The sequence below is a fragment of the Microtus oregoni genome, unplaced genomic scaffold (genome assembly GCF_018167655.1).
Source record: "Microtus oregoni isolate MIOR12 unplaced genomic scaffold, Mior012 000002F_ref0000024, whole genome shotgun sequence".
NCBI lineage: Eukaryota > Metazoa > Chordata > Mammalia > Rodentia > Cricetidae > Microtus > Microtus oregoni.
In genome coordinates, this window is record NW_024543061.1 from 69,308,040 (window position 1) to 69,335,745 (window position 27,706).

General features: G+C 38.5%; 1 protein-coding gene across 1 annotated transcript; it reads left to right on the top strand.

Annotated features, from left to right (window-relative positions):
• Positions 1-13,699: 13,699 nt before the first annotated feature.
• Positions 13,700-27,633, top strand: LOC121436386 (killer cell lectin-like receptor subfamily B member 1; the record flags this gene model as incomplete). Its single annotated transcript, XM_041636221.1, has 6 exons — positions 13,700-13,784; positions 22,961-23,050; positions 23,807-23,881; positions 24,404-24,558; positions 25,039-25,154; positions 27,507-27,633. Coding segments are annotated over exons 1-6 (648 nt in total), but the record flags the coding sequence as incomplete, so codon positions are not given.
• Positions 27,634-27,706: the final 73 nt, after the last annotated feature.

Genomic DNA, 27,706 nt, shown 5'->3' on the forward strand with positions numbered 1-27,706 from the left:
CTTTATCTCAAAAGATAATTGTGTAAGAAATCTTAAAAGAATCACATGTCAGAGCTGGAGAGATGACGCAGAGGTTAAAGAGCACTGATTGCTCTTCCAGAGTTTCTGAGTTCACTTCCCAGCAAACACATGATGACTCACAACCATCTATAATGAGATTTGATGCCCTCCATGCAAGAACACTGTATATATATATATATATATATATATATATATATATATACATAAATCTTTGGATAGCAGAGCACGTCTTAGTTAAGGGAGCCACCTTAGGGTTGGCAAGAGACTTGAACCTAGAGTGGCTCCCAGGAGCCCAAGCCGAGGTCCCCAGTTAGTTCCTTGGGCAGCTGAGGATAGGGAACCTGAAATGACCCTATCCTATAGCAATACTGACGAATATCTTGCATATCATCATAGAACCTTCATCTGGTGATGGATGGAGATAGAGACAGAGACCCACACTGGAGCACTGGACTGAGCTCCCAAGGTCCCAATGAGGAGCAGAAGGAGGGACAACATGAGCAAAGAAGTCGGGTCCACGAGGGGTGCACCCACCCACTGAGACAGTGGAGCTGATCTACTGGGAGCTCACCAAGACCAGCTGGACTGTGACTGAAAAAAGCATGGGTTAAAACTGGACTCTCTGAACATGGCGAACAATGAGGGCTGATGAGACACCAAGGACAATGGCACGGGGTTTTGATCCTACGTAATGTGCTGGCTTTGTGGGAGCCTAGCCAGTTTGGATGTTCACCTTCCTAGATATGGACTGAGTGGGGAGGACCTAGGACTTACCACAGGGCAGGGAACCCGGACTGCTCTGTGGACTGGAGAGGGAAGGGGAGAGGAATGGGAGGAGGGGGAGAAGGGTGTGAGGAGGGGGAGGGAAATGGGAGGCTGGGAGGAGGTGGAAACTTGTTTTTTTTTCTTCCTTTTCTCAATAAAAAAAAACAAAACAAAACAAAACAAAATACAGAATCACAGATCTATCTTATTTATATGAAAAAGAACCAGTCAGCTCTATTTAAATCCTCAGGGTCATACCCACTCATCAACAGATGTTTACATCAGGAAGTGAGGGTGAAAATGGGTGCAAGGAAGTGATCATCAACATTAGTCACCAACTCATCTGAGCACGTAAGGCCAATCAGCTATAATAATTGTGCTTTTTTTGTTGTTCTTTCCCCCTGACCTTAATAAGTTCCTCACTCAACTCTCTGCCTTTCTAAGACTTTAGATTGTTTTTTGGATTTTTTTTTCACTTCAAAGCTACTTAATAAAAACATCTTTGTCTAACTTTAAGCTATTTTTATTAATTAATTTATTATTTATTTATTTATTAAAGATTTCTGTCTCCTCCCCGTCACCGCCTCCCATTTCCTCCCCCCTCCCAATCAATTCCCCCTCTCTCATCAGCCCGAAGAGCAGTCAGGGTTCCCTGCCCTAAGGGAGTCCAAGGACCTCCCACCTCCTTCCATGTCTAGTAAGGTGAACATCCAACCAGCCTAGGCTCCCACAAAGCCAGTACGTGCAGTAGGATCAAAACCCAGTGCCACATACTGGCTTTGTGGGAGCCTAGGCAGTTTGGATGCTCACCTTAGTAGACCTGGATGGAGGTGGGTGGTCCTTGGACTTCCCACAGGGCAGGGACCCTGATTGATCTTTGGGCTGATGAGGGAGGGGGACTTGATTGGGGGAGGGGGAGGGAAATGGGAGGCAGTGGCGGGGAAGAGACAGAAATCTTTAATAAATAAATTAAAAAAAAGAATTTTAAGGTGGCATTAATTTGGGTACATTTTCAACATGCCCCCAAATATAATTTTATTATAATATATAATTTATAATAAATATTATTCAGCATGTGATCAATATAAAATATAAAAAAACAGTGCCATTGTTCTTGATTTCTCAGCAGTCCTTATTGTCCGCTATGTTCAGCGAGTCCAGTTTTATCCCATGCTTTTTCAGACCCAGTCCATCTGGCTTTGGTTAGTTCCTGATAGAACATCCCCGTTGTCTCAGTGTGTGGGTGCACCCCCTCACGGTCCTGAGTTCCTTGCTCGTGCTCTCTCTCCTTCTGCTCCTGATTTGGACCTTGGGGTTTCTGTCCGGTGCTCCAATGTGGGACTCTGTCTCTGTCTCCTTTCATCGCCTGATGAAGGTTAATATCCAGGAGGATGACTTTATGTTTTTCTCTGGGTTCACCTTCTTATTTAGATTCTCTAGGATCATGAATTATAGGCTCAATGTCCTTTATTTATGGCTAGAAACCAATTATGAGTGAGTACATCCCATGTTCCTCTTTTTGGGTCTGGCTTACCTCACTCAGGATAGTGTTTTCTATTTCCATTCATTTGCATGCAAAATTCAAGAAGTCATTGTTTTTTACTGCTGAGTAGTACTCTAATCTGTATATATTCCATACTTTCTTCATCCATTCTTCCATTGAAGGGCATCTAGGTTGTTTCCAGGTTCTGGCTATTACAAACAATGCTGCTATGAACATAGTTGAGCATATACTTTTGTTGTATGATAGGGCCTCTCTTGGATATATTCGCAAGAGTGGTATTGTTGGGTCCAGGGGTAGGTTGATCCCAAATTTCCTGAGAAACCGCCACAACAGATAGAAGAAAGAATCTCAGATTCTGAGGACACCATAAAGCCAGAAGCTATTTTTAAAGCTTTGTTTCAGCTGTGATGCACTGTGAAATCTGTGAACGCATCTCCCAACATTAAGAGTTTAAACTAGCTGGGCTACTCCGACTCAGTTGTTTTTCCTCAATAGAAACTCACATGTTCTAGCTGTGTGACACTTCCTCGATTTACTTTTTATCCTCTGCAGCCTGTTGTTATCGGAGACGGGGCAACATTTTATCCTACCTTTACCAATATTAATTTATCCACTAAACAGAGTTCTATTATAATCCCTTACTATATTTATTAAAGACCCTCAATCATCAAAGTCCTATTTAAACTAACACTATTATTATGTAAATATCATTGTTTCAGTTAAGCAGGATAGCTTAGGAGCAACTCATCTTCATAATAATCCATAGGTAAAAATGCCCAGGAGAACATGATATTTCCAAGAAATGATCATACTGTATTAAGGGCAGTGGGAATCTCCCATGTGTATTCACACCATGTCAGATACCAAAGGAAGATAGCAGTGGCAAACATGTGAATGCACAGCAGAAGCAAAAGATTCTTGGGTCTGTGTTCTCTGGGCTTTGCCTATCCCAGATTTACCCATCAGGGTTTTGTTTCCTGGTGGGATGATACCCTGAAGTTAATTTTTTTCTGTTCTCTTTCATAGCCAGCAGGAGAAGGCAAGGTGAAATGGCATTAAGTGGACTTCAAACAGGATGAATGAAAATGATAAATCCTTAATAATTTGAAAATATCCTGTACTTACCACTGATTCTTTAAGAAAAATACTGCTTTGATGAAGGTTGTTGTTATTTATTGGAGAAAGTATTTATTTATGTATTTTTTTTTAAAAAAACAGAGTCTTAACTATGTAGCTTTGGCTAGTCTCAAACTCACTATGTACACATAGATGATTTCAGACTCATAGAAATCAGCGTGCCTCTGCCTCCTGAGTGTTATCAGTAAAAATATAAGCCATCATACTCAAGAAAAAATATTTTATTTTTAGAATGTTTTTACTCATAGAATTTCTAGATTTTGCTATTCTGATAATATTCAGTAATTCTGATGTTTGTTAGAAGAATGAGTAGCTGCTGAAATGCAGACAAAGGGGACACACCGCTACAGAGCCATGACCTAACCAGGGTCCTATCCCGAGATCAGTGGCTTCATTCCTCAGTGAGTATTCCAGAAGGAGTACTGAAATGGATCCTTTGGAGAGATTCATTGTGTTATGATTTACGGTAAGTAAATTGGAAGTGTACAACATTCCTGCCAGCAGTGTAATAGAGTGCAACAGAGAATTAAGTACAACAGATAAGAGAGAAATAAGCATGCAGCCCATGTAGGGAAGCATAATACATGCAACGTACTAAAGAAGGGTACTGTGTTCACCTTCTTATTTAGCTTCTCTAGAACCATGAATTATAGGCTCAATGTCCTTTATTTATGGCTAGAATCCACTTATGAGTGAGTACCATATTCATCTTTTTGGATCTGGGTTACCTCACTCAGGATAGTGTTTTCTATTTCCATTCATTTGCATGCAAAATTCAAGATGTCATTTTTTTTTATTGCTGAGCAGAACTCTAAAGTGTATATGTGCCACACCTTCTTTATCCATTCTTCTACTGAGAGGCACCTAGGTTGTTTCCAGGTTCTGGCTATTACAAATAGTGCTGCTATGAACATAGTTGAACAAATGCTTCTGTAGTATTATTGGGCATCTCTTAGGTATATTCCCAATAGTGGAATTTCTGGGTTCTGAGGTAGGTTGACTTCCAGTTTCCTGAGAAACTGCCACACTGCTTTCCAAAGTGGTTGTACAAGTTTGCATTCCCACCAACAATGGATAAGTGTTCCCCTTACTCCACATCCTCTCCAGCATAGGCTATCATTGGTGTTTTTTATTTTAGCTATTCTGACAGGTGTAAGATGGTATCTCAGAAAGAATAACATATGGTTATTTTCCTGGATATTGTAAGTGGACAAGTTTGTGGGAGAGGGGTTGGGGTGGGGTGGGGATAAGGGGAGATGGCGAGAGAGAGGGGAGAAGGGGAGGATGGGGAGAGCTTGAGAAAATGGGATGGTGGGAATGGAGGAGGGGTGGATGAGGGAGCAGGGAAGTAGATATCTTAGTTAAGGGAGCCATTTTAAAGTTGGCTAGAGACCTGACACTGGAGGGGTTCCCAGGTGTTCAAGGAGATGTCACCATCTTGTTCCTTGGGCAGCAGAGGAGAGGGAGCCTGAAATGGCCTTATCCTATAGCCACACTGATGAATATCTTGCATATCACCATAGAACCTTCATCTGGCGATGGATGGAGATAAAGACAGAGACCCACATTGGAGCACCGGACTGAGCTCCCAAGGTCCATATGAAGAGCAGAAGGAGGAAGAACATGAGCAAGGAAGTCAGAACCGTGAGAGGTGCGTCCACCCACTGAGATGGAGGGACTGATCTAATGGGAGATCACCAAGGCCAGTTGGACTGGGACTGATGGAGCATGTGATCAAACCGGACTCTCTTAATGTGGCTGACAGCTGAGGCTGATGGAGAAGACAAGGACAATGGCGCTGGGTTTTGATTCTACTACATGGGCGGGCTTTGTGGGAGGCTAGTCTGTTTGGATGCTCACCTTCCTGGACCTGGGGGGAACAGGGAGGACCTTGGACTTCCCATAGGGTAGGGAACCCTGACTGCTCCTTGGACTGGAGAGGGAGGGGGAGGTGGAGTGGGAGTGGGGGAGGGGAGGGAAGTGGGAGGAGGGGAGAAGGTAGAAATTTTCAATAAAAAATAAATAAATTAAAAAAAAGAAGGGTACTGTGTTATGTTTCTGTAATGGGATGGGCAGTGATAAAAGAGAACAAGGTCCTGTTATACCCAACCATATGATCACTTTGCATTTGTGCATTTTTACTTTGTCTTGTTTTCTGTTTTCTTCTTTCTTTATTTTTCTAACAGAAAGCAAGAAAAAAAAGTCTCTGGAGACTTCAAGGTAATTGACAGGTTATTTGAATGAAGGTATGACTACTAACAGGATATTTTAACCTAGAGTGTGGTTACTTGGTGTTTTGGGTGTTAAGACAGTAATCACTTTGTAAGTTGTATCATGGTAAAAAAAAGTCTTTTACTTTCTCATAGCTTTGGGAATGAAGTATTTAAAGATCATAAGAAACAAACATTCAGCATTCTCTGGGTTGCCTTCCTGACTCTATTTCTTTTGTATCTGTGTTTATTCTGCCTAACATTTCTAATCCATGCACCCCTACCCTGGAACTTAGAAACCTGTGGAGGCTGGACCCTAATAGGTATACAGCTAGTAAGAATGCATAATTCCTGAGCCGTTGTGGAAGACAGTAGGCCCATTACTAAAGAGGCAGAGAAACAAATGGATTATTGAACATCCAGTCAGTCTATGACTGATTAAATGAATGAGTCAATGATAAAGAGCACCAAATGATCCCGCAGTCTGGCACTGGGTGTGTATCTGAAGGAAGGGCATGCAGGATCTGTGGTCATTACAACAGGATTCATGACAGTTAAAAAAGGCAGCAGCAGGCAAGCTTGCTTCCCCAGGGATAGATTACACAGTGAGTATTGTGTAAGGTTTCCTTGTCCACATGCTGTCCATGTTGAGGAAGACTTCAAACTTTAGGTTTGTCTGAACCACTTCTATCTACATTCATTCTCATGGATCAGAAGAAGAGAGAGACTGGCTTCCTGCTATTGATATGCATCACTACAGCATCATCTTTGACCTTAAGAAAGTAGACAGAAGGCTAGACTTCTCCTGGCACAAAGATCAACTCTGAAACATGGACACTTGGGCAATGAGCAGAGAAGCTCAATGTCTCTTATGACTGAAGGTCCAGACCCTAACCCAGTGCCTTCTCCATTGGCAGTCAGAACAGGCTGCAGAAAAGACCTAGCAAGATGTAGGCCCCTCACTTAGCAGAATATGCTGAGCTCCTGACCTTGCCCAAACTTGTCCAACCTTGCTCCAACTACTAGGAGGGTCAGAAGCTAGCTGGCAGGCTTTGGATGTGCTTCACTGATAATGGTGAAAAGCAGTAACTACCCCCTGGATGACCTCCAGATATAACGAGCTTTCCACAGCTGCAGCTGACCAATACTCTCAGGACAGGTTCCCCTAGCTTGGAGATACATCACTCCTGAGACTGTCATTATGCAACTAGCAGTCCCCCCAGATGCCCCTTTGCTCTACCCCAATATATACCTTGCCCCATTGCAGCTTGGGGCACTTCCTACTCCATCCACAATGTCGGACAGATTGAGGAACTGAGTTAACTGGTAATTAGTAAAAGAGTAAAAGGCTCTTTGGTTTTGCATTGAATTCAGTCTCTCGGTTGGTTTGGAAATCCAGATTCTGTGCCCAACAAGGCCATCTTTAACAACCTTTCATTTCCTTAGTGAAGAAGATGCTTTCTTAGCATAATTATCCAATGGGTAAGAGGTGATGTCTCATTGCTTTTCCTCCACCACTTTAATGTCCTGTTCTGAAGGTTGCTCTTGATCTTCTAGTCACATGTTTTGCATTATACACTGCCTTGTGATTTTTTCTAGATGACCAGACATAATGCTTCCAGTAAAAGAACCGCAGAATTAGACCTTTAGCATGCTGGTGAGGTAGAAGAACAAGGAAATGTGATGAGGCCTCAGGGTGTTAGTAACCATGTGCCTTTAATGATAAATTCTTCAGTGTTTCTCCACTTATTCCATCCCATCTTATGTGGGAAAGAACAGCATCTAGATCAGCTGAAGTTGGGCATTTCCCTTTCCCATAGAGGTCTAGAGTAGACTCAAGTTGATTTTTCCTTCTCTGTGAGGAAAGGTGACTAACTAGACTGTGTGTTTCCTGTTTCCTGGGCAGTTAGACTTTAATAAGTCTCCTGCTCTCATGTTATGAGTGCCAGGATTTATATTCATTCATTCTATGTATGTATGTATGTATGTATGTATGTATTTATGTATCTATCTATCTATCTATCTATCTATCTATGTTCTATCTATCATCTATCTATCTATCTATCTATCATCTATCAATCAATCATCTATTTTAGAGAAAACTTCTATAAAAGCAGAGTGGTCAGATATAGTTTAGAAATTGTTTTGCATCTCCCCTATATGATCTTAAAGGACTTAATTTTGTGATATTTATTGTAAGGATATGAATTACTCTTTATGGCCTATGTCCTCCATATCCATATGTTTGCAACATATATAAACCACCAGAAATGAGTAGAACTCAAATCTAATTGGAAAGCAGTTGTTTACCTCCATAACCTTCATACCACCCTTGCATTACTGATCATCTTGTGTGGCTTATTGGTGCTATAGAGCAAGACCATTGATGGCTTCTCTCTCAGCAGCCTACACAGAAACTTACAGCATTATGAAATTTTACCAGCAGTTTGAGGTTTTATGCTCTATTCCAGATTACTTTCTTTATGTCTAGACACCAAAGTTTATGGTATTTTCAGTACTAGGTTATTGCCCTTTAGCAGCTCAGGGTTTAAGGAGGAGCCAAAAGAGTTGTCAGACTATCTCTCAACTTGACTTTTCTATATGAGGGAGTAAAAATTCTCTGGGGTCAGAGCTGTAGGCTAACCTTAACTCTCTGTGGCCAGCAAAAAGGAAAACACACACACACACACACACACACACACACACACACTCTTAGTGTTTTTTTCTTTTCTCTCTCATTTCTCTCTGTCTTGTATTTATTTTTCCTTTACAGCTTATATATCCCAACATTATCTTTCAGGCATTATAAAAATTGCAAGATGGCTACATTCTATTTTTCAAGTGAATAATTACAATGCCTACAGGTAAAAACCATGTTTCTCATTTCCCTTACATAATTAAACATTCTACCTCTTATAGATGACAAACAAATTATCTCAAAAATTAACATAAATTCATACACAGCAACTCGTTACAGATTAAGAGAACATAAATAAATAAGGTATTTCTTTCAGTAAATTCTTTTACTGACAGTCTGCATTTTGCAGTTATAAAGAAGGAATAAATCGTTTCACTACCTATCTCAAAAGGTAATTTTATAAGGAATCTTAAAAGAATCATAAACCTAAACTTTTATATATGACAAACAATCAAAATGACCTTTACTTTAAATCCTCAGGGTGCTTAACCATTCATCAACATTTTTTATATTAGGAAGCTGAGGGCAGAAATGTGTACAAGGAATTAATCATCATCTTTGATTACAAACCAATTCTGGCAAGAAAGACATGACAGCCAATAATATTTAGCCTACTTTGTTCTTGTTTCCTGATCTTAATGAGTTCATCACTCAACTATGTGTCTTACTAAACTTTAGATTGTTTCCCAAGATTTTTCACTTCAATGTTATTAGCAAAAACATCTTAATATAACCTTAAGTCCTATTTTAAAGTTTTGTTTTATATATGATGCACACTGAAAGCTGAGCATATCTCTCAGCAATAATATTTAAAGAACTTGAGGTAACTCAGCTTCTGGAACTCAGTTGTTTTTCTTATACATTAACCTAAGTCGTATATGACTCCTCAAGAGAAACTAGCAATCTGGCATTTCCTTGTTCTGTTTTTCTTTCCTCTGCAGCCCTAGCTTTATAAGGGGTGGAGTCAACATCAAAGCTTTCTTTACCTATATTAATTTCCCACTAAGCTAACCTCTTTCATAATTCCTTGTTATATTTATTAAAGATTCTCAATCATCAAAATTCTTGTTAAACTAGCATTATTTTTGTATAAAATCATTATTTCAGTTAACTAGTACAGCTTAAGAGGAGACAATCTTCATAATAATCCACGGGTAAAAATGCCAGTAGAATGGAATATTTTTAAAAGATAATCATATCACATTGGGGCAGTGGGGATTTTCCCACATCCATGCACACTATGCCAGATACCAGAGAAAAATGATGGAAGCAAACATGTAAAGACACAGCAGTAACAAGAGACATTCTTGCCTATCCAAGAGTTACTCATCAGGGTTTTATTTCCTGATGCACCAGTCCCCTGACGTCCATTGTCATTTGCTGCTCCCCTGACATGGCCATTGGCACTTGCCCTTATAGTAACGCTGTTGAGTAAAGAGCAATGGCAGTAGCCTGTCTTGTTTTAAGTAAGTCTTGGGTCTCTCTGACCAGTAACTTGCAGAGTATCTCATGACTCACATTGAGAGTTTTGTTTACTAACACATATCTTCTGGGAACAGTATTGTCCACCTATGCTGGGCACCTCAATTCAAACACATTAAAAAAATATAAATTTTAAACTAGCTTATAAATTACTGTGTTTTCATATGACTTTCTCATATTTTCCTAGTTTTGGTTAACCCATTCTTTTACTCTTCTCTCTCCCAATCCCTTCACCCTTATCCAGATTTAAAACTAACATATTTTTAATTCTGTTAGTATATTTTTCATTTCATAATTTATGTTTGGTTCTATTTACAGTTTCTACATTTTCTTTCATATAATTTACCTATGCATCGCTTCCCTATAATTTTTTCTTTGTGGTATCCTAATGTGGGATTCCCCTCTGCATGCTGTGAATACCATTGGTTAATAAAGAAATTGTCTTGGGCCTGCACTGGAAATAGAGGTAGGCCAGGAAAACTAAACCGAATGCTGGGAGAAAGAAGGAGGAGTTAGAGAGAAGCCATGGAGCTGCTGCCAAAGACAGATGCCGAACCTCGCCAGTAAGCTATAACTACATGGCCATACACAGATTAATGGAAATACATTAAATTAAGATGTAAAAGCTAGTCAATAAGAAGTTTAGAGCAAATAGGCCAAACAGTGATTTTACCAATAGAGTTACTGTGTGGTTATTTCAGGAGTCTGGGTGGCCAGAAAACAAACAAGCAACCTCTTACAACAGTATCCTTGAACATCTTTTATGATTAGTTTTAAAAATCCTTTTCAAAGATCTGAAGACATCTCAGTAAGCCAATCACCTGCCATGCTAGCAGTGAGATCAGACTGATACTTAAAATCCCTAGAGGCCTGGCCCCAGCTCCAGACTGGCCTTGCCACATTCAACCCTGAGCCAGGACACAGAAATAGTTTCCATTTTTTATTTCATTAGGGCCTCTGAGGAAGTCTTGGATTGGTCTATGTCTCAACAGTATGGGATGTTTCCTCTTACGTCTTCTGTAGGATGAAGCAAGACAGAGCTGTATCAGTTGCCTACCCTCTTCTCTGTAATGGATCTTGGTTTAAATTGGCTCTGGCTTCAACTTTCCAGCTAGTCCCCAGACTTCTCACAAAGGTGCTCTGGTCTGTATGGCAATATTTAAAACAGTGCCTCTGTGGGAAGGAGGGCTTGTAGCTTCCTGGTGAGCAACTCTGTTCATGTAACAATTCCTTTTTTTTTTAGCCTGAAGAAGATTTTTTTTATCATATTTCAACTTAATTATAATATTTTCACCTTCTGGAATATAATTATTACTTTATCACATTTGTTTTCACATGAAGGAGCATCATTGCTTTTGTTTTGCTCCCATTATTAACCTGCAATGGCTTGATATTAAAATAAACTTCTAGTTAAAACCTTCTCATTAATTTTTCTTGAAACATCCAAGATTACTTTCTTTATTTCCACACTCTAAAATCATGGAATATTTATAATCATTCACCATTTGACTTACTTAGTTTTAATGCCACAGTGTTTGTATATAATAGTAATCTCTCTCACACACATTTTCTGTTTTCTCCCTGCCTATATATTTTATTATGACAAGATCAATGCAGTCCTGAATTCTGATGTATCTTGTGGTTAAAAAAAAATTGTCCTGGAAATTGGGTGATTAAAGGTCATTATTAACACAGCTAAACTTTCCAGGAGTGCGCTGTTAGGAGAGTATATTTTAGTATCTGTACTATGATAGCTATATAACCGTGCAGTAGTTATTGTTTCTGACATTGTGTAACCAGCAAGTGGTCAGTTTGCTTCCCACTCATGTGGACAAATGATGCTCATCTCTGGTTGTTTTTTCCACTTAGTTCACACTTTGTAGAACAGAGGTATTTGTGAGCATCTTTATCAGAAATCATCTCACCTCAAACCTGCTGTTCTTAGCAGAGCTACTGTGGACTTCTTGTAGCCACAGATGGTTTCAGAACTTACAGCTAAAGTTCAGTCTCCTCACAGCATCATGTGAACCTTCTGCTTAGAGCATCAAACTTCTCTTCAATTCATTGGTGTCTCCTATTCATCCCAACAGCTTTCATTAGCAGCATTGCTTATTCAAGTGTTTGCCATGAAAGAACTTAATACTTGGCATGTTTATTCACACGTTTCCCATGTAAAGCTAAACTATCTTGACAAAGAAAGGAGTTAATATGGCAAGAACAGGCACTGTTAACAAATTTTCAGGTGATTCTTATGTATAATAAGACTTGAGAACTTTATAAAATATACAATGAAATTTCTACATGCTAGATTGAATAATTTTCTAGAACTGTTTAGAGTAACTCAAGTTGCACAACTCTGGAAAGTCTTGCACACTTGTTGAAATCTTAGGCCCAGATGGCTAATGTTGCAGATCCTTGTGTGTGGTGTTGAGTGAAATCACTGTCATCAAATAGTGACAGCTCAGGAGGTTTCATTGTGTCTTGAGTGAGACCTTTTGCAGGCTTCCTCTCACTTTGTAATCATAATTGTCTTTGGGAATGAATGTGCTCCCATACTGTGAATATACATCTCCTGTCTTCTGGAACGCACAACCAAGAGACTGCTGCCACTGCTGTGTAATTGTGTGCACCTGGTACAATTCTACTCTGACCACAGAAAGTGATTTTAAGGAAATCATTGCTTTTCTTCTTCACCTGTAATCTGCAAATGTCTGACCTGGAATTTTTAGTCTTGTTTTAAGTCTCTAGGCCTGAAAAAAACCTTGGAGGAGTTAGCACATTCTATAAACCTAAGTCCTCCAGTATCAGTAGCTCTGACAGATAACATCATTTCAGTCAGGTGAATATTTTTTATATCTATGAGAACCTTCAGGACAATGCTGAAAGGCACATGTGGCTCCCTCCTCAGATCACTATATATTGTTTCTATGTATATATCTATGTATCTATGCATATCTATCTATCTATCTATCTATCTATCTATCTATCTGCCTACTTTTTTATCATCTATCTATGTCATCATGTGTCTACCTCATCATGTATCTCTCCATATCTATCTATCTATCTATCTATCTATCTATCTATCTATCTATCTATCATCTATCTATTATGTATGTATGTATCTATATATTTATTAATCATCTATCAATCACAAAATATCTTATATCATCTCCCAGGAGTTTAGTGGGGAGTGATTCCTTAAATATCAATTCAAGATTGGGTGGTTGTAGGCAGAGTTTTTCTGTAGTGCAGCCACTCTCAAATAAACACACTGAGGTTTATATTATATTGTAAATGCTCAGCCAACAGCTCAGCCTTATTACTAACTAGTTCTTCCGTGTTCCTTATGTGCACTCTCCCGTGTGGTGGCGTATTTATTAACATGGCAGATTATCTTCTGCTTCCTCTGCATCTGGCTGGCGACTCCAGACTCACCATTTTTCCTTCCAGCATTCTCCACGTCAGACTCTCCTGCCTAAACTTATTCTGTTCAGCTTCCTCAATAAACCAATCACAGTGAAATACATTCACATAGAGTAAAGGAATATTCTACAGTAGGTAGTCATTTACTCTGACCTTAATTCTGAGGAAATAACTGAGAACAGATGGTTAAAGAATGAAAGACAAAAAGTCTTTTCCAGAATTTTCTCAGTTTTCTCAAAATGCCTACCATCTTTCTGCTTGAAAGATAAGAACATGCAAACTGTGTGAGCATAATGGACACCAAATTCGGTCACAGTGGAGAAACTCTCAACTGCAAGTGTGTGTGGGTGTGGATGCAGACAGAAGAGCGTTCACAGCGGATTTCCTTTTGTTCATTTGGCCGCACAGAGTTTTGAGTTTCACCTCGTCCAGAAGTCAGTGTCACATCTTCCACCTGCAATGGACACATCCGTGGTTTACGCTGACTTAAGTGTAGCCAGGACCCGAGTGCTTAGCCATGCATCACCTCCGTCTCTTCCCCCAGGTAAGAGGCTTTATTTCTCATTTCAGTGCTTGAATATAGTCTAGAGTTATGGTTCCCATTAAATTGCAGTTTTAAATGATTGCTTTGGAAAGGTAAAAGGTACTTTTACTCCTCAGGTAAGAGTACTTGTTGCACAAACCTGACAATTCCCAATATCTTTGGTAGAAAGAGAATCACCTGCTGAAAGTTGTTCTTTCAACTCTACACCTAGTGCGGCATGCACACACTGCAGTCTTATAGGCACATAAACACAGACACTCACACGCTCACACAGTCACATACTTATCACATGCTCAAAAATATGTCAAATAATCACAACTTTAGAGAGAAAAACTTCAATGCAATTTTATTCAAGGAGTTCATGAAATGTAACAGGGCTATTCAGCTTCACTTAAAAGACTCTGAATAAGTAATGTTTTGCATAGATGATCAGAAAAATACTTTTAGAGACATTGCGGACTTGCTGTAATGTATCTTGTTCATTCCAGATCCTGGTACAGAGCACAGGCACTTTGATTCAACTCTAATCCAGTTGCACACCTAGTAATTAACATTGGGCACAACAGCCCTTTTCTCTTCCATAGAGTTTAGTAATCTGAGTGAAAGAAACATTTAAGACTGAGGGAATACTCAAAAGGATGACATGAGACGAGGGTGTGTAAAAAGTGACCCGAGGCTGGGGGAGAAAATGTGTCTAAAATTGTCACAAGACCATATTCTTTGCCTTACAGAAGCTTCTTAGTTTCAGGAAGTCCCATTTATTGATTGTTGGTCTCAGAGTCTGTGCTATTGGTGTTATATTTAGGAAGTGGTTTCCTGTGCCAGTGGATTCAAAGCTATTTCCTACTTTCTCTTTGTTCAATTTCAGTGTATCTGGATTTATGTTGAGGTCTTTGATACACTTGGACTTGAGTTTTGTGCATGGGGATAGATATGGTTCTATTTGTCTTCTTTTACATGTCGACATCCAGTTATGTTAGCACCATTTTTTGAAGGAACTTTCTTTTATCCATTGTATGGTTTTGGTTTCTTTGTCAAAAATCGGGTATTTATAGGCTGGGCGATGATGTCGCATGCTTTTAATCTCAGCACTTGGGAGGCAGAGGCAGGCGGATCTCTGGGAGTTCGAGACCAGCCTGGTCTACAGAGCTAGTTCCAGGATAGGCTCCAAAGCCACAGAGAAACCCTGTCTCGAAAAACCAAAAAATAAATAAATAAATAAATAAATAAATCGGGTATTTATAGGTGTGTGGATCAGTATTAGGGTCTTTAGTTTTCTGATATTTTCTTCAATTTCTTTTTAAAGTTCTTTTACTTCTTTGGATTCAGTTATCACAAGATATTTTATGCTATTTGTGGTTATTATCAAGGGGACTGTTTCTCCGATTTTTTTCTCAGACCATTTATCTTTTGTATATAGGAGGGCTATTGATTTTTTTGAGGTAATCTTGTATCCTGCCACATTACTGAAGCTGTTTATCAGCTATAGGAGGTCCCTGGCTGTATTGGGGGTCACTTATGCATACTCTCCTATCATCTGCAAACAGTGAAAGATTGACTTCTTCCCTTCTAATTTGTTTTCTCTTAATCTCCTTTTGTTATTACAGGAGAAAAAGAAATTATTCCCCGCAACTCACATACATTCATGTACAAGCAAGCTGCTACAGATTAACAGAGTGTAAGCAAGCAATGTATTCTTGACAGACAGCTCTTTTGCTGGCTGTTTGCATTTTGTGGTTACAAAGAAAGGAATGATCACTTTATTATTTATGAAAAAACTTAAAAGAATCACAAATCCAAACTTTCATTTATGAAAAACAATCATCTCTCTTAAAATCCCTAGGGTACATACCCATTCATTAACAGGTTTTTTTTTTTTTAAATCAGGAAGCTGAGGGCAGAAATGGGTATGAGAAATTGAGCATTTCCTTTGTTCACCAACCCACATCTGATCAAGAAAGGCGCATTAACCAGTGATATCATTGTTTTTATTTCCTGATCTCAATGAGTTCCTTGTACGACTATTAGAACTGTACTTTTCCAAACTTAAAATTGTTCCCCAAGATCGGCTACCACAAAGTCATTAACAAAAAACATCTTAAACTAACCTTGTCATTATTTAAAGCTTGGTTTTAGCTATGATGCACACCAAAACCCATTAACACATCTCTCAACATTAATATTTAAAGACTTGTGCTAGCCTAACTTCTAGGAATCAATTATTTTCCTTAATCACTAACCTAGGCTACAGACTATAGGGCTCCTCAAGAGAAATTCATGAGTACTAGCTACATGGCACTACCTTGGTTCTATTTTCTATCCTCTTCAGCTCCTGCTTTATCAATGGGGCAAGGACAACACTATATCCTGCCATTTTCTATATAAATTTTCCCATTAAACTAACCTCTATCACAATACCTTACTATATTTATTGAAAATCCCAATCATCAAAATTCTATTTAAAATGACACTATTATTGTATAAAATCATTACTTCTGTGAAACAATACAGCTTAAAAGGCAATCATCTTCATAATAATCCGCAGGTAAAAATGCCCACTAGAACAGGATATGTCTGTGACATAATCACAATACATTAAATGCAGTGGTGATCCTCCCAAACCCATTCACAGCATGACAGATACCAGATAAAAATGTCAGTGCAAACACATAAAGGCACAGAAGTAGCAAAATACATTCTGGGGACAAAGCCCCCCGGGCCTTGACTATCAGAGATTTATCCATCAGTGCCTTGCATTCCGATGGGTGGATTCCCGAAATTAATTGCCACCTGCTGCTCTTTGACATGGCCACTGATAGGTTAGAAACTATTAAATTAAAAAAAGTGAAAATCAGGAAATCATCTTAGAGTCATCAAATCTGCTTCATTATCATCTTTACAATGGGTCAGGGGAAAGAAGAGGCTTTGATACTGCTGGGAGGATTCCAGTGAGCAGGTGTGATAGGAAGCATCATACTTTTCTTTTCCTTGTGTTCAAGCCTAGCAAAAGGATGGGAATGGGCCTTTTGAAGTGGGTGTAAGAAAATGAACATTGAAAAAGACAATGAGATTTCCTCAACATTACTAGCCATGATCCCAATCCAAGAGACTAGAAAGTTTGTCTGCCCTGATTGTGATTATTTTTCTACATACCATCAACTTGAATAGAAATCTAAAGGACAAAAGCAGTAGAATAAAGGTAGAACAAAGCCTGTGAAGAGAAAATAACTGACCAGGTAGTGAAAGAAATGAAACAGCCTGGATCCATTAGCTACACAGCTCAAAGTGTGGGAAATTCACAGCAAGGTGATTAAATCTCCCAGTAACGACACAAAAACAGAAAGAGGGACATAGGCAGTGACTTGCTTTGTGGTCACATGATCAAAGGTTAGCCTTGATAGTAGGATGGATAAAATTTGTACAGAGTTCATTCATTCACTCAGAAATAAGTATCTGCTAAGTGTCAGTAATTTTCTAGATGAAGATTCAGCTGTAAACAAACATGAACATCTTTTCTTTATAGAGTCTATATGACTTTGTTTATGTGCAATTATTGGACACTTGTCTCAGAGACTGTGTGATGCTTAATGCCAGAAAGAAAAACATTTACATGGAAATTAAGATTTTGCCTTTAGAGATGGCATCATGTGAAGTACAGTGATCATGGCAGGGCTTCCTGGGAGATGATGCTGGAAGTCTCTGGGGACCAAAACTGAGTATCTGAGAGATGAGACTTGGAGGAAGCTAGACTAGCCAATGAAAAGGGAGAACATTTATGTGGTGCTGTCAGGGAACATGCATGCCTGATGAAGTGTGGAGATTGTCAGGAGGAATATGATCAGTGTAAATGGATTTGGAAAACATTCCATAGGATCAAATAACCATGAAGTGGAAGCCATTGAAATGTCTGGAACAGTGAAGGTGACTTATTCTGTGGATAATAAACATACAAACAAATGAACAAAGAGCCTGAAGCTGAAACTTCCACGTAACAAAAGTTCACATGGTCTTTTAAAGGTCTATCACTCATTCTAATATCATACAGAAGAGATCAAACAGGGATAGAAGTTTATACAAGTCCTTATTCCTTAGTGTGAAAGAATAACAATTTTAAAAACCACCCAAATAATCCTTCTACTTTTAGCTTAAAAAAACACTTTTGTGTGTGTGTGTGTGTGTGTGTGTGTGTGTGTGTGTAGGTGTGTAGGTGTGTGTTGGGGGGAGTGAATTACTGTATGTTGAATAGTTCTTTGTTCAAGGTACTGTGCTTTGGAATTTATTAGAATTGTTTCATAAATTCTGAAAGTTCTTAAAGTAGATATTGTCCAGACATTTTATGGATGAGGAAATTTCTGGTTTATGACAGCTTAACGTATTGTCCTCAGTATTGTATTGTGTTGCATTATAAATTTGAAATACGAATGTTCTGAATATTAGACTTTAGTAAAAACCATAAAAATAGTGACTGTACTAAGATAATTCAATTATATATAAGAATTAATAATTTTGGAGGTGGAAAGATTGAGAAAAAATATATATGTATATATAATGAGAAACATGACTTGTTAAACTTATTTACTGGGTTCAGTCCCTCTGCCTCTTTCTAGTATTCAGGAAAAATTCTAGACTGATATAAATACACTGATCTTCTCATATTTGTGGTGTCTTTGAGGTCTTGAAGCTTCTCTAGTATCTGCTTCTGTCTCCTTATGAAGTCACACAGCATGACTTACACAGCAGAAATGACATTCCATTATCTCATTTCAAAGTTCAGTGTCCTGTGTTTCCTTCCGTGACAGTCTTGTTCTACTTTGACCACACAGCATTGCTCACTGTCCACAGATTATTGCTTATAAAACCTCTTCTTTTTTTTTTTTTTTGATTTTTCGAGACAGGTTTTCTCCGTAGCTTTTTGGTTCCTGTCCTGGAACTAGCTCTTATAAACCAGGCTGGCCTCGAACTCACAGAAATCCGCCTGCCTCTGCCTCCCGAGTGCTGGGATTAAAGGCGTGCGCCACCACCGCCAGGCATAAAACCTCTTCTTATGATATTAAGTCTCTTCTATAAAATGTAGTATTTGCACAGGAGCTATGTACATATCCCTTTATGCTTTAGATAATCTCCATATTCCCTACAGTGTCTAAGATGATCTCATTGCCTTGAAATAGTTGTTCTTTTTTTTTTTTGAAATAGTTGTTCTTATTTGTCTAGAGGATATGATGGGGAACGTTCGTATAGGTTCAATAGATTTTTATGTGTGAAAAGTTTTCCTTAGCAGTGAACATGAATTACTGTGTCTATCGATATGTGTAAGGGGAGTTGTCTCCTATCTCCTGGGAACACTTCTACTCATTCTGCCTTTTTTGTTTTTCTCAAAACACTTAAAATGATTCCTGCTAACTGGGAAGAGGGACAGAGGAGGCCAGCCTCCAGCATCACGGGGCTCTGAGGGAATCCACAGATATTTTTATCTGTGGTTGTAAGGGAAAAGACACTCACTTTCTTGATGATTTCTTTCTTCTGCATTCTTTATTCTGTGTTCTGTATTCTCTTTTCTTATCTCTATGTTTCTTCTTTTTCTTTTGGTGGTTTTGTCTTAACCCTTTGTTCTTCCTTGTTCTCATTCTTGTTTTCCTTCTTTGTTCTTGTGTATTTGCTCTTTATTTTTCCTCTAAAGCTTATATACCCCAACAAAATCTTTCAGGCAATATAAAAATTTTATAATGTAGTTACATTCTAGTTTTTAAATGAATGATTACAATGAATACAAGTAAAAGGCAGCATGTGTTCCATATCACTTAACATAATTAAACATTTGATGCATTACAGGTGAAAAATAAGTTTTCCCAAGAACCCAGATACATTATCCTAAGCTTCTGTGATTCCTCAATAGCAACTTATGTGCTATAGCTGTGTGACGCTTCCTTCTTTTATTTTTTAATATTCTACAGTATCAGGTTTATCAGAGGCAAGACAATATTTTATCCTACTTTTACCTGTATTAATTTTTCCACTAAACTAAGCTCTATCTTAATTTCTTACTATATTTATTAAAAACCCTCAATCATCAGAATCCTATTTAAACTAACAATATTATTGTATTGAGTCATTGATTCAGTTAAACAGTACAGTTTAAGAGGAAATCATCTCAATAATAATCTACAAGTAAAAATGACCAGTAAAACAGGATATTTCCATGAGATAAGCACACTAAATTACAGGCAGTGGGGATCTCCCCACACCCATTCATAGCAAGCCAGATTCCAGAGAAAGATAACAGCAGCAAACATATAAAGGCACAGCAGAAACAAAATACATTCTGAAGTCTGTGGTTTCTGGGCTTTGACTATTAGAGATTCACTCATCAGGGATTCTCCTCCTGGGGTGCTAACACTTCGAACTTCAGTCTCCATCTGCTGCTCCTCTGATATGGCCAGAATCAAGTGATTTAACTCATTCAATGATTGTTTGTCAGCATCCTAAAACTGCTTTATAGTCATAAGAGCACTAGAGTTTGTCTGCAGTCATACAAATCAGCCACCAAAAATAATGAAAAAAAGAAAGAAGAGAAAGGAAAAAAAAGAAGAAAGAGTAGAAAAAAACATATGGGTAACTCTTGACCACATAATGAGAATAAGAAAACATTTTAGTACATCTGGCTTCAAATTTTAACATGTAACTCAAAGCATGTCATCAATTACACCAAGAAATATTTAAAAAATAGAAAACTAACAAAACAAAAAAATCTGTAGCTGATGGAGGAAGGTCATTGGTTAAAAAATAAAGAAAATGCTTGGCCCTCATAGGTTAAAACATAGGTGGGAGGAGTAAACAGAACGGAATGCTGGGAGGAAGAGGAAGTGGGCTCAGAGGCCATGCTCCCCTCTCCCAGGCAGACGCAATGAAGCAAGCCGCCAGGTCAGACATGCTGAATCTTTCCCTGTAAGACTGGTGCTACACAGATTATTAGAGATGGGCTGATCGGGATATGAGAATTAGCCAGTAAGGGCTAGATATAATGGGCCAAGCAATGTTTAAAAGAATACAATTTGTGTCTTGTTATTTCGGGGCATAAGCTAGCAGGCGACCAGGAGCTGGGACGGCAGGAATGCAACCAGCAGCTCCTACTACATGTAGCTATTGAAATTATGAATTCCTAACCATGAATGGTAAGGCACAGCTATAATTTTATTACTTGAGAAATGGAAACAGGAGTATCAGGAGCTCAAGGTCATCCTTAACCACAGAGGGAGTTGAGGTCTAGCCCAAGGTACAAGAAATCGAACCTGAGAAAAAAAACCAACCGAAACAAAAAGTGAGAGGAATGCTTTGCTTAGTACAGTATTTTTTTCTAATAATTAAATCTATAAAATCATTCATAAGATGGTAATGCATGGAACTTTTAGAAGCTAAATCAGAGCAGAGGGAGAATTGCGATTAATTAGACATGTAAGATCCATCTAGTATTTCTGCTTATTACCTTTATAAACACAACTGTTATTGTTTTCCATATCTAATCCAATTTTTAAAAACAGTTTACCATAGAGTTAGTCTCAATGTGGTACATGATGCCCACATTTCAAATATTAATACATTTTACTATCTAATAAACATAAGATATCTATTGTTGATAGTTACCAAAGAAAGCAGAGAGGTCAAACCTGGTGTCTGGGCAGTGCAATGTGGTAGATGTAGTGTATGTCATGCTACAGCACAGAACCCTTATCTGCTATAGACACAGTGTATGTCATGTTACAGCACAGTACCCTTATCTGCTATAGACACAGTGTACGCCATGTTACAGCACAGAACCCTTATCTGCTATAGACACAGTGTATGTCATGTTACAGCACAGAACCCTTATCTGCTATAGACACAGTGTATGTCATGCTACAGCACAGAACCCTTATCTGCTATAGACACAGTGTACGCCATGTTACAGCACAGAACCCTTATCTGCTATAGACACAGTGTATGTCATGTTACAGCACAGAACCCTTATCTGCTATAGACACAGTGTATGTCATGTTACAGCACAGAACCCTTATCTGCTATAGACACAGTGTATGTCATGCTACAGCACAGAACCCTTATCTGCTATAGACACAGTGTACGCCATGTTACAGCACAGAACCCTTATCTGCTATAGACACAGTGTATGTCATGTTACAGCACAGAACCCTTATCTGCTATAGACACAGTGTATGTCATGTTACAGCACAGTACCCTTATCTGCTATAGACACAGTGTATGTCATGTTACAGCACAGTACCCCTTATCTGCTATAGACACAGTGTATGTCATGTTACAGCACAGTACCCTTATCTGCTATAGACACAGTGTATGTCATGTTACAGCACAGTACCCCTTATCTGCTATACACACAGTGTATGTCATGTTACAGCACAGTATCCCTTATCTTTTGTCATGTTACAGCACAGAACCCTTATCTGCTACAGACACAGTGTATGTCATGTTACAGCACAGTACCCTTATCTGCTATAGGCACAGTGTTTTTGCCATTTCAGAGTCTCTAGCTTCTGTTACTTGCATTCAACAGCAGTCTTAAACCATTAGCTATAAAATTATAGGAATAAATATTTCAATGTTTTAAGTTGGACACTACCCTGGCCAGAAACAATGAAATCTTGCAATCTAGGTTAAGAAGTGAATTACTAGCAACCAGTGCTTGTGTCCCAGCAACACTCACTTGCTCAGTGATGAACACAAATTGGAAAAGTAGTGATATCACCAGAACAATCATCCCAAAGAGAAGCCATAATGCATTATTTTAAGTAAAAGTTAATAGTACAAAGATCTCTACAGTACTCCACTTAGCAAAAAAAAAAAAAGTTTTCACTGTCACACATCAAATTAGCAAATTGTAAAATCTGTAGTCACCAGATGTAGTATGTGCTTAGTTAAGATGGAAAACTGACCCTTCCACACTCCATGTGAGTGTGTGAGTGTGTGTGTGTGTGTGTTTGTGTGTGTGTGTGTGTGTGTGTGTAAAATACTGTGCACAGAATGCAGCATTAAATTCAGTTCAATCAGTACACACGGAGTTTTGGAAATATTACTTGTAGGTAACAGAGGGCTTAGGTAACCACCTCTGACATTTATCTCAGATGGACCCAAGTGGACGATTTAACTAGTATATTCTTTGCACTTCTTAGATGCCTGTCAGTGCCCACGCTGGCATCGGCTGGCACTGAAACTCAGCTGTGCTGGACTGATCCTTCTTGTCTTGATTCTGACTGGACTCGGTATTTCAAGTATGTGAGGCAAGCCCTTTAGCTTTATAATTTCCCCCAATACGTATTAGTTTTATTCATAGCATTTGCCCTCTTTGAGCCTAGGGCAAGGTCAATTGCATGTAATGTTATAGGGCAATATCCCATGTCCACTGCAGAAATTTAACATTCTTCAATTCTTCTTACTTTTTTGAAAGCTGTTATAGGATATAGCACATGTGCATCTTGAATATAAAAAGTAAAAGTCAAATTATGAAAAAGATGACAATAACAAAAAAGCTAAAGAAAACCCATATTTAGCTTATTAAATGCTTGATAAAACTTTTCTTGTAATGGATGTGATTGAAGACGAGCAAACCCACAGATTGACTTGTCAATCAATAATATGTAACCTCATCACTGTTTGAATTTACATGTTCTGTGTTTTTCATGTGATATGTCCTGTCTCCAAATTTCTCCCTTAATGCAGTGGGTCAGTATTATCCTCAATCCAGATGTCCAGGTGAAATAACTTGATTCCTGAAATAAGAAATAAAACAAGCTGGGTGTGATAACACATGCCTCTAATCCCATCAATTGGGAGTCAGGTGGATCTCTATGAGTCTGAGGTCAGCCTGGACTACATAGAGAGTTCCAGCACAGTCAGGGCTAGACACAGAGAAACCTCTCTCAACTCCCCCACCAAAACAAAGAAAGAAAAAAAGAGCACACTCATTCCACCATTCATTTCAGCATTTAATCCTCTCTATATGCATCTTTATTTACTAGTGGGATTCTTAGTGAAAAAAGCACCAATAGAAAAATGTGGAGTGGCTGCTCAAGAGATCATGGCTGAACCAACAGGTAATTGTGTGGCTTGAATTTCCTGATAATAAGAGGTGATTATTGACAGCAAATGTGAGTAAACTCAGTTGAAGTTCAAAACAGCCTTCAATGAAGATGCTGTATCACCTTTGATGTCTGAGAAGAACATAAAACCATTAGGAACTTGCAGGGAGTCACAGGGTTTGTAAGTGTTGGTACTGGAAACTGCACTGAAGCTGTGTGACCTTGACATTTATGCTCTTATATGCCTGTCCATGCTTCCTCAGGTTGCTGGTACACAGAATCTTAATAGGCAAATATCAAGTTAAAAAGTGAAATAGTTGATTATTTTAGCAAACATGTTAGACAGTTTACTTTGTCTGAAGTAAATTAGTAGAAATAAAACATAAAATTAATCCTGTGTCATTAATTATGATTCATTGACATATGACAGCATTAGCCTTGTTCCAGCAATTGCTAAATGAAACAATTCCTGTGTGGAGCTGATTATGGTGCAGCAGAAACAGGGCAGAAATAAACATGTCTTCTTTCTTACTCTAGGGAGATCAGCCATTCCAACATGCCCAAAAGATTGGCAGCCATACCGGGATAAATGCTTATTTATTTCTCAAATTTCCAGACCTTGGTCTGAAGGTCTATCTGACTGCTCTGTGAGAGGAGGCACTTTGCTGCTCATTGAAGATCAAGAAGAATTGGTAAATTGATAATAACATTGCTCAGTTTAGAACATAACACTTTCTTGACGCTTTGATGACATGTCTGAACTTTAACCAATGGTCTATGTTGAGGAAGTGAAGACTTGGATTTTAAACAGTTTAAAACCTAGATGTAGTGGGGAGGGCGTTGGACTTTCCAAAGGGCAGGGTGCCTTGCCTTCTGTTAAGATTGGAGGGGGATAGGAAGGAGAGAGTATGGAGGGAGTGAGAGGGGAGGGGGAGGAGGGGAGGAAGTGGAAATTTGGATTGGTATTTCTTTAAAGTAATAAAAAGTAATGGAATAAATCAATTAAAAGTAGAAATATATAGAGATCAGTTTTACAGAGGAGAAAATTATGCCAGTGGGGAGCTAGTATGGGATTAAAACAGGAGTAATAGTGTTTTAGAAGGTTGGTAGAAGAATGTGTGTCATAAATAAGTAGACTGAAGATTAAGTCTTCCACTATGTTTTGGTTATAGAGATACTTCCAGAATTTCTCAAAGATAGAAGGACATCAGTTTTTTATTGGACTAAAATATATACAAGTGGAGCGGATCTGGAAGTGGACAAATGGTTCTACTTTAAATCCTGATCTGTAAGTATTAAACAAGGTAATTTAAATATTCAATTCACCCTCATTTTTACTGAAAATTGAATTTTGTAATTTTAATTTAGTGTATAAACTCTTGAGATTGTTGAAATAGACTGAAAAGACAATTTCAGAATTAGTTGCAAAGTTTCATGTACAAGTAGATAGAAACCCTTTATAATAATATGTGTATATTTAATTACAATGGAATTTTAAAAGACAGGACGTAGACTAACTTTTTACTGTTAGAGATAAAATAGTTTTAAATGTTTTTGGGGGAACATATAGAATTTCTTTTTCTCTTTCTTTTTTCACACACACACTTTCTTAGAAATTTAAAAACATATTTATTTATTTTATTTTCTGTGTGTGTTCTTGAGTGTATGGATAGATGTATACCATGTTCATGCAGGAGTTCACAGTAGTCAGAAAAAGGCAGTAGATTTCTTGGAACTGGAGTTGGAGATGGTTGTGAGCTACCATATGTGTGCCAAAACTTGAACCTGAGCCCCCTACAAGAATAGTAAACACACGTAGGCACTACGTCATTTCTCTACCCATACACAGCAATAATTCAGTGGTACTTTAGAACTGTGGTAACAAAGATGCACCAGAGTGTGTCATGAAGTTACTTTCTCTAGGCAGAATGTCTCAGTATAGACATGGCTGTTTCAAAATTATTTTACACATAATAATGATTAATTTTTCTGTCTTTGTTTTTGTGACGATTTTTGTGTGCAATTGTGCTATAATGTAAAATGCTTACCTAGTTTTGATTCATAGTAAAAAATGTGATGATAAGTGAAGATAACCATGTCAGGCAGAGGATGTAGCTCACCTGCTGTGTGATTTCACTCTGATAAACGGATGCTCTGATTATATGGCAGTGAGCAGGTAAATTTGGCGTCTGACGGGCTACAATAGAGTGTCAGTCAATTTGGCTTTCGTTTCATCTAAACTGAGCAAATGGTTATGCCTAAAAGTTCTACCTGTGTAAATATCACAGTTCAGTCCACAGAACCCATATAAAAAGTCAAACATAGAAGTCCACGTCTGTATCATAGCACTCCTGCAGAGAGATGGGAGGTATAGACAAGAGAGTCACCTAGAAATGCCTGGGCCAGTGAGCCTGGAGCACACAGGACAGTGGTGGAAACAAGGTAGAAAGGGGGGTTCCCTCACAATTTTCCTCTCACTTCTACACAAACTTTGACCCTTCCATTCTCCCTCCCTTCCCGAACTCTCTTTCACACATCCATGAAGTAAGTATTTACTCTAACACTCTGGGCCCTTGTTTTCAGGTTAGGAAACAAGAGGAAAGTTAAAATTTTACAAGCAGGATTGTTTTGGGATTATTATTTGAGATAAGGTTAGAACTCTCACTGTAAGTCTGGCTGGGGTAGTCCTGGCAATCCAACAAATGCTTTTTGAAAAGAAATCACTGATTTGAACAAAGATGCCTTAAGAAAAAGTATTGAAGATTGATGATGCTAAAAGATGAAAAATAAGATGTAAGGATATTTATAGAAGCCACATTGAGGGAAGTTCATACTTTGATTAGCATTTTGAGCACTAGTGTGATGTAAAATATATTGCTTAGGGATGAGGGGCATCATGAAGAAAGACAACCAAAAGTCAGCTGTGAGGGAACCCTGCCTACTGCCTGCTGGGTTACATCCTCCACTTGAGATAGGCCGCTCTTGAACTCACCAATTTCTTGTCATCACTGAGAAACTGCATGAGTTGCTGTTAATTTCTGGTCTCCTTCCCATCTGCAGTGATGTGTGACTAGTGTGCTAGAGCAAAGACCCAACATCTCTGGGATGAGAAGGGAAGGAACTAGATTCTGTTCCACACGAGTTGAGGCTCTTATTTTCTCTGTATCCAATTCTGTAGACCCACTGTGTTCACTCTTCATGTTGAATACATTTACTAAGAACCTAATGTGTAGCTGTTGTTATACATTCATGTATACCTCAATGCTTTCTCTAAGCAGTAGTTGCTTATAGCCTATATATTTAAGGGAACTGAAGCTCAGCAAAATGAAGATGCCTTTCACATGATCACAAGAACTATTGAAGTAGAACTAGGAATAAAACCTTCTCCTTTTCATACATCATGATAAATTTTCTTGATGGACTAATTCTTCTTCTGTGAGGGTACAACTGAAAATTCTAGAGGCTTCTCTAGGTGATATCTTTATTGATTATGTGTATTTATATTGTTCGTACTCTGCATTTACTATACTTAAGCACTATGTAATCTTAGCATCCTTAAATGTCCAAAAATGGCTGATGGCTGATGTGATAATTGCAAGAAAATCCTAAACACTAGGAGTAGCTATTCTTTGCTCTTCAGATTACAAGTCACTGGCAAGGACAAAGAAAACAGCTGTGCAGTCATCTCACAGACAGAAGTATTTTCTGACACCTGTTCTGCAGACAACCGTTGGATCTGCCAAAAGGAGCACCGGACAGAAATCTCAAGGTCCAAATCAGGAGCAGAAGGAGACGGAGCACGAGCAAGGAACTCAGGACCACGAGGGGTGCACCCACACA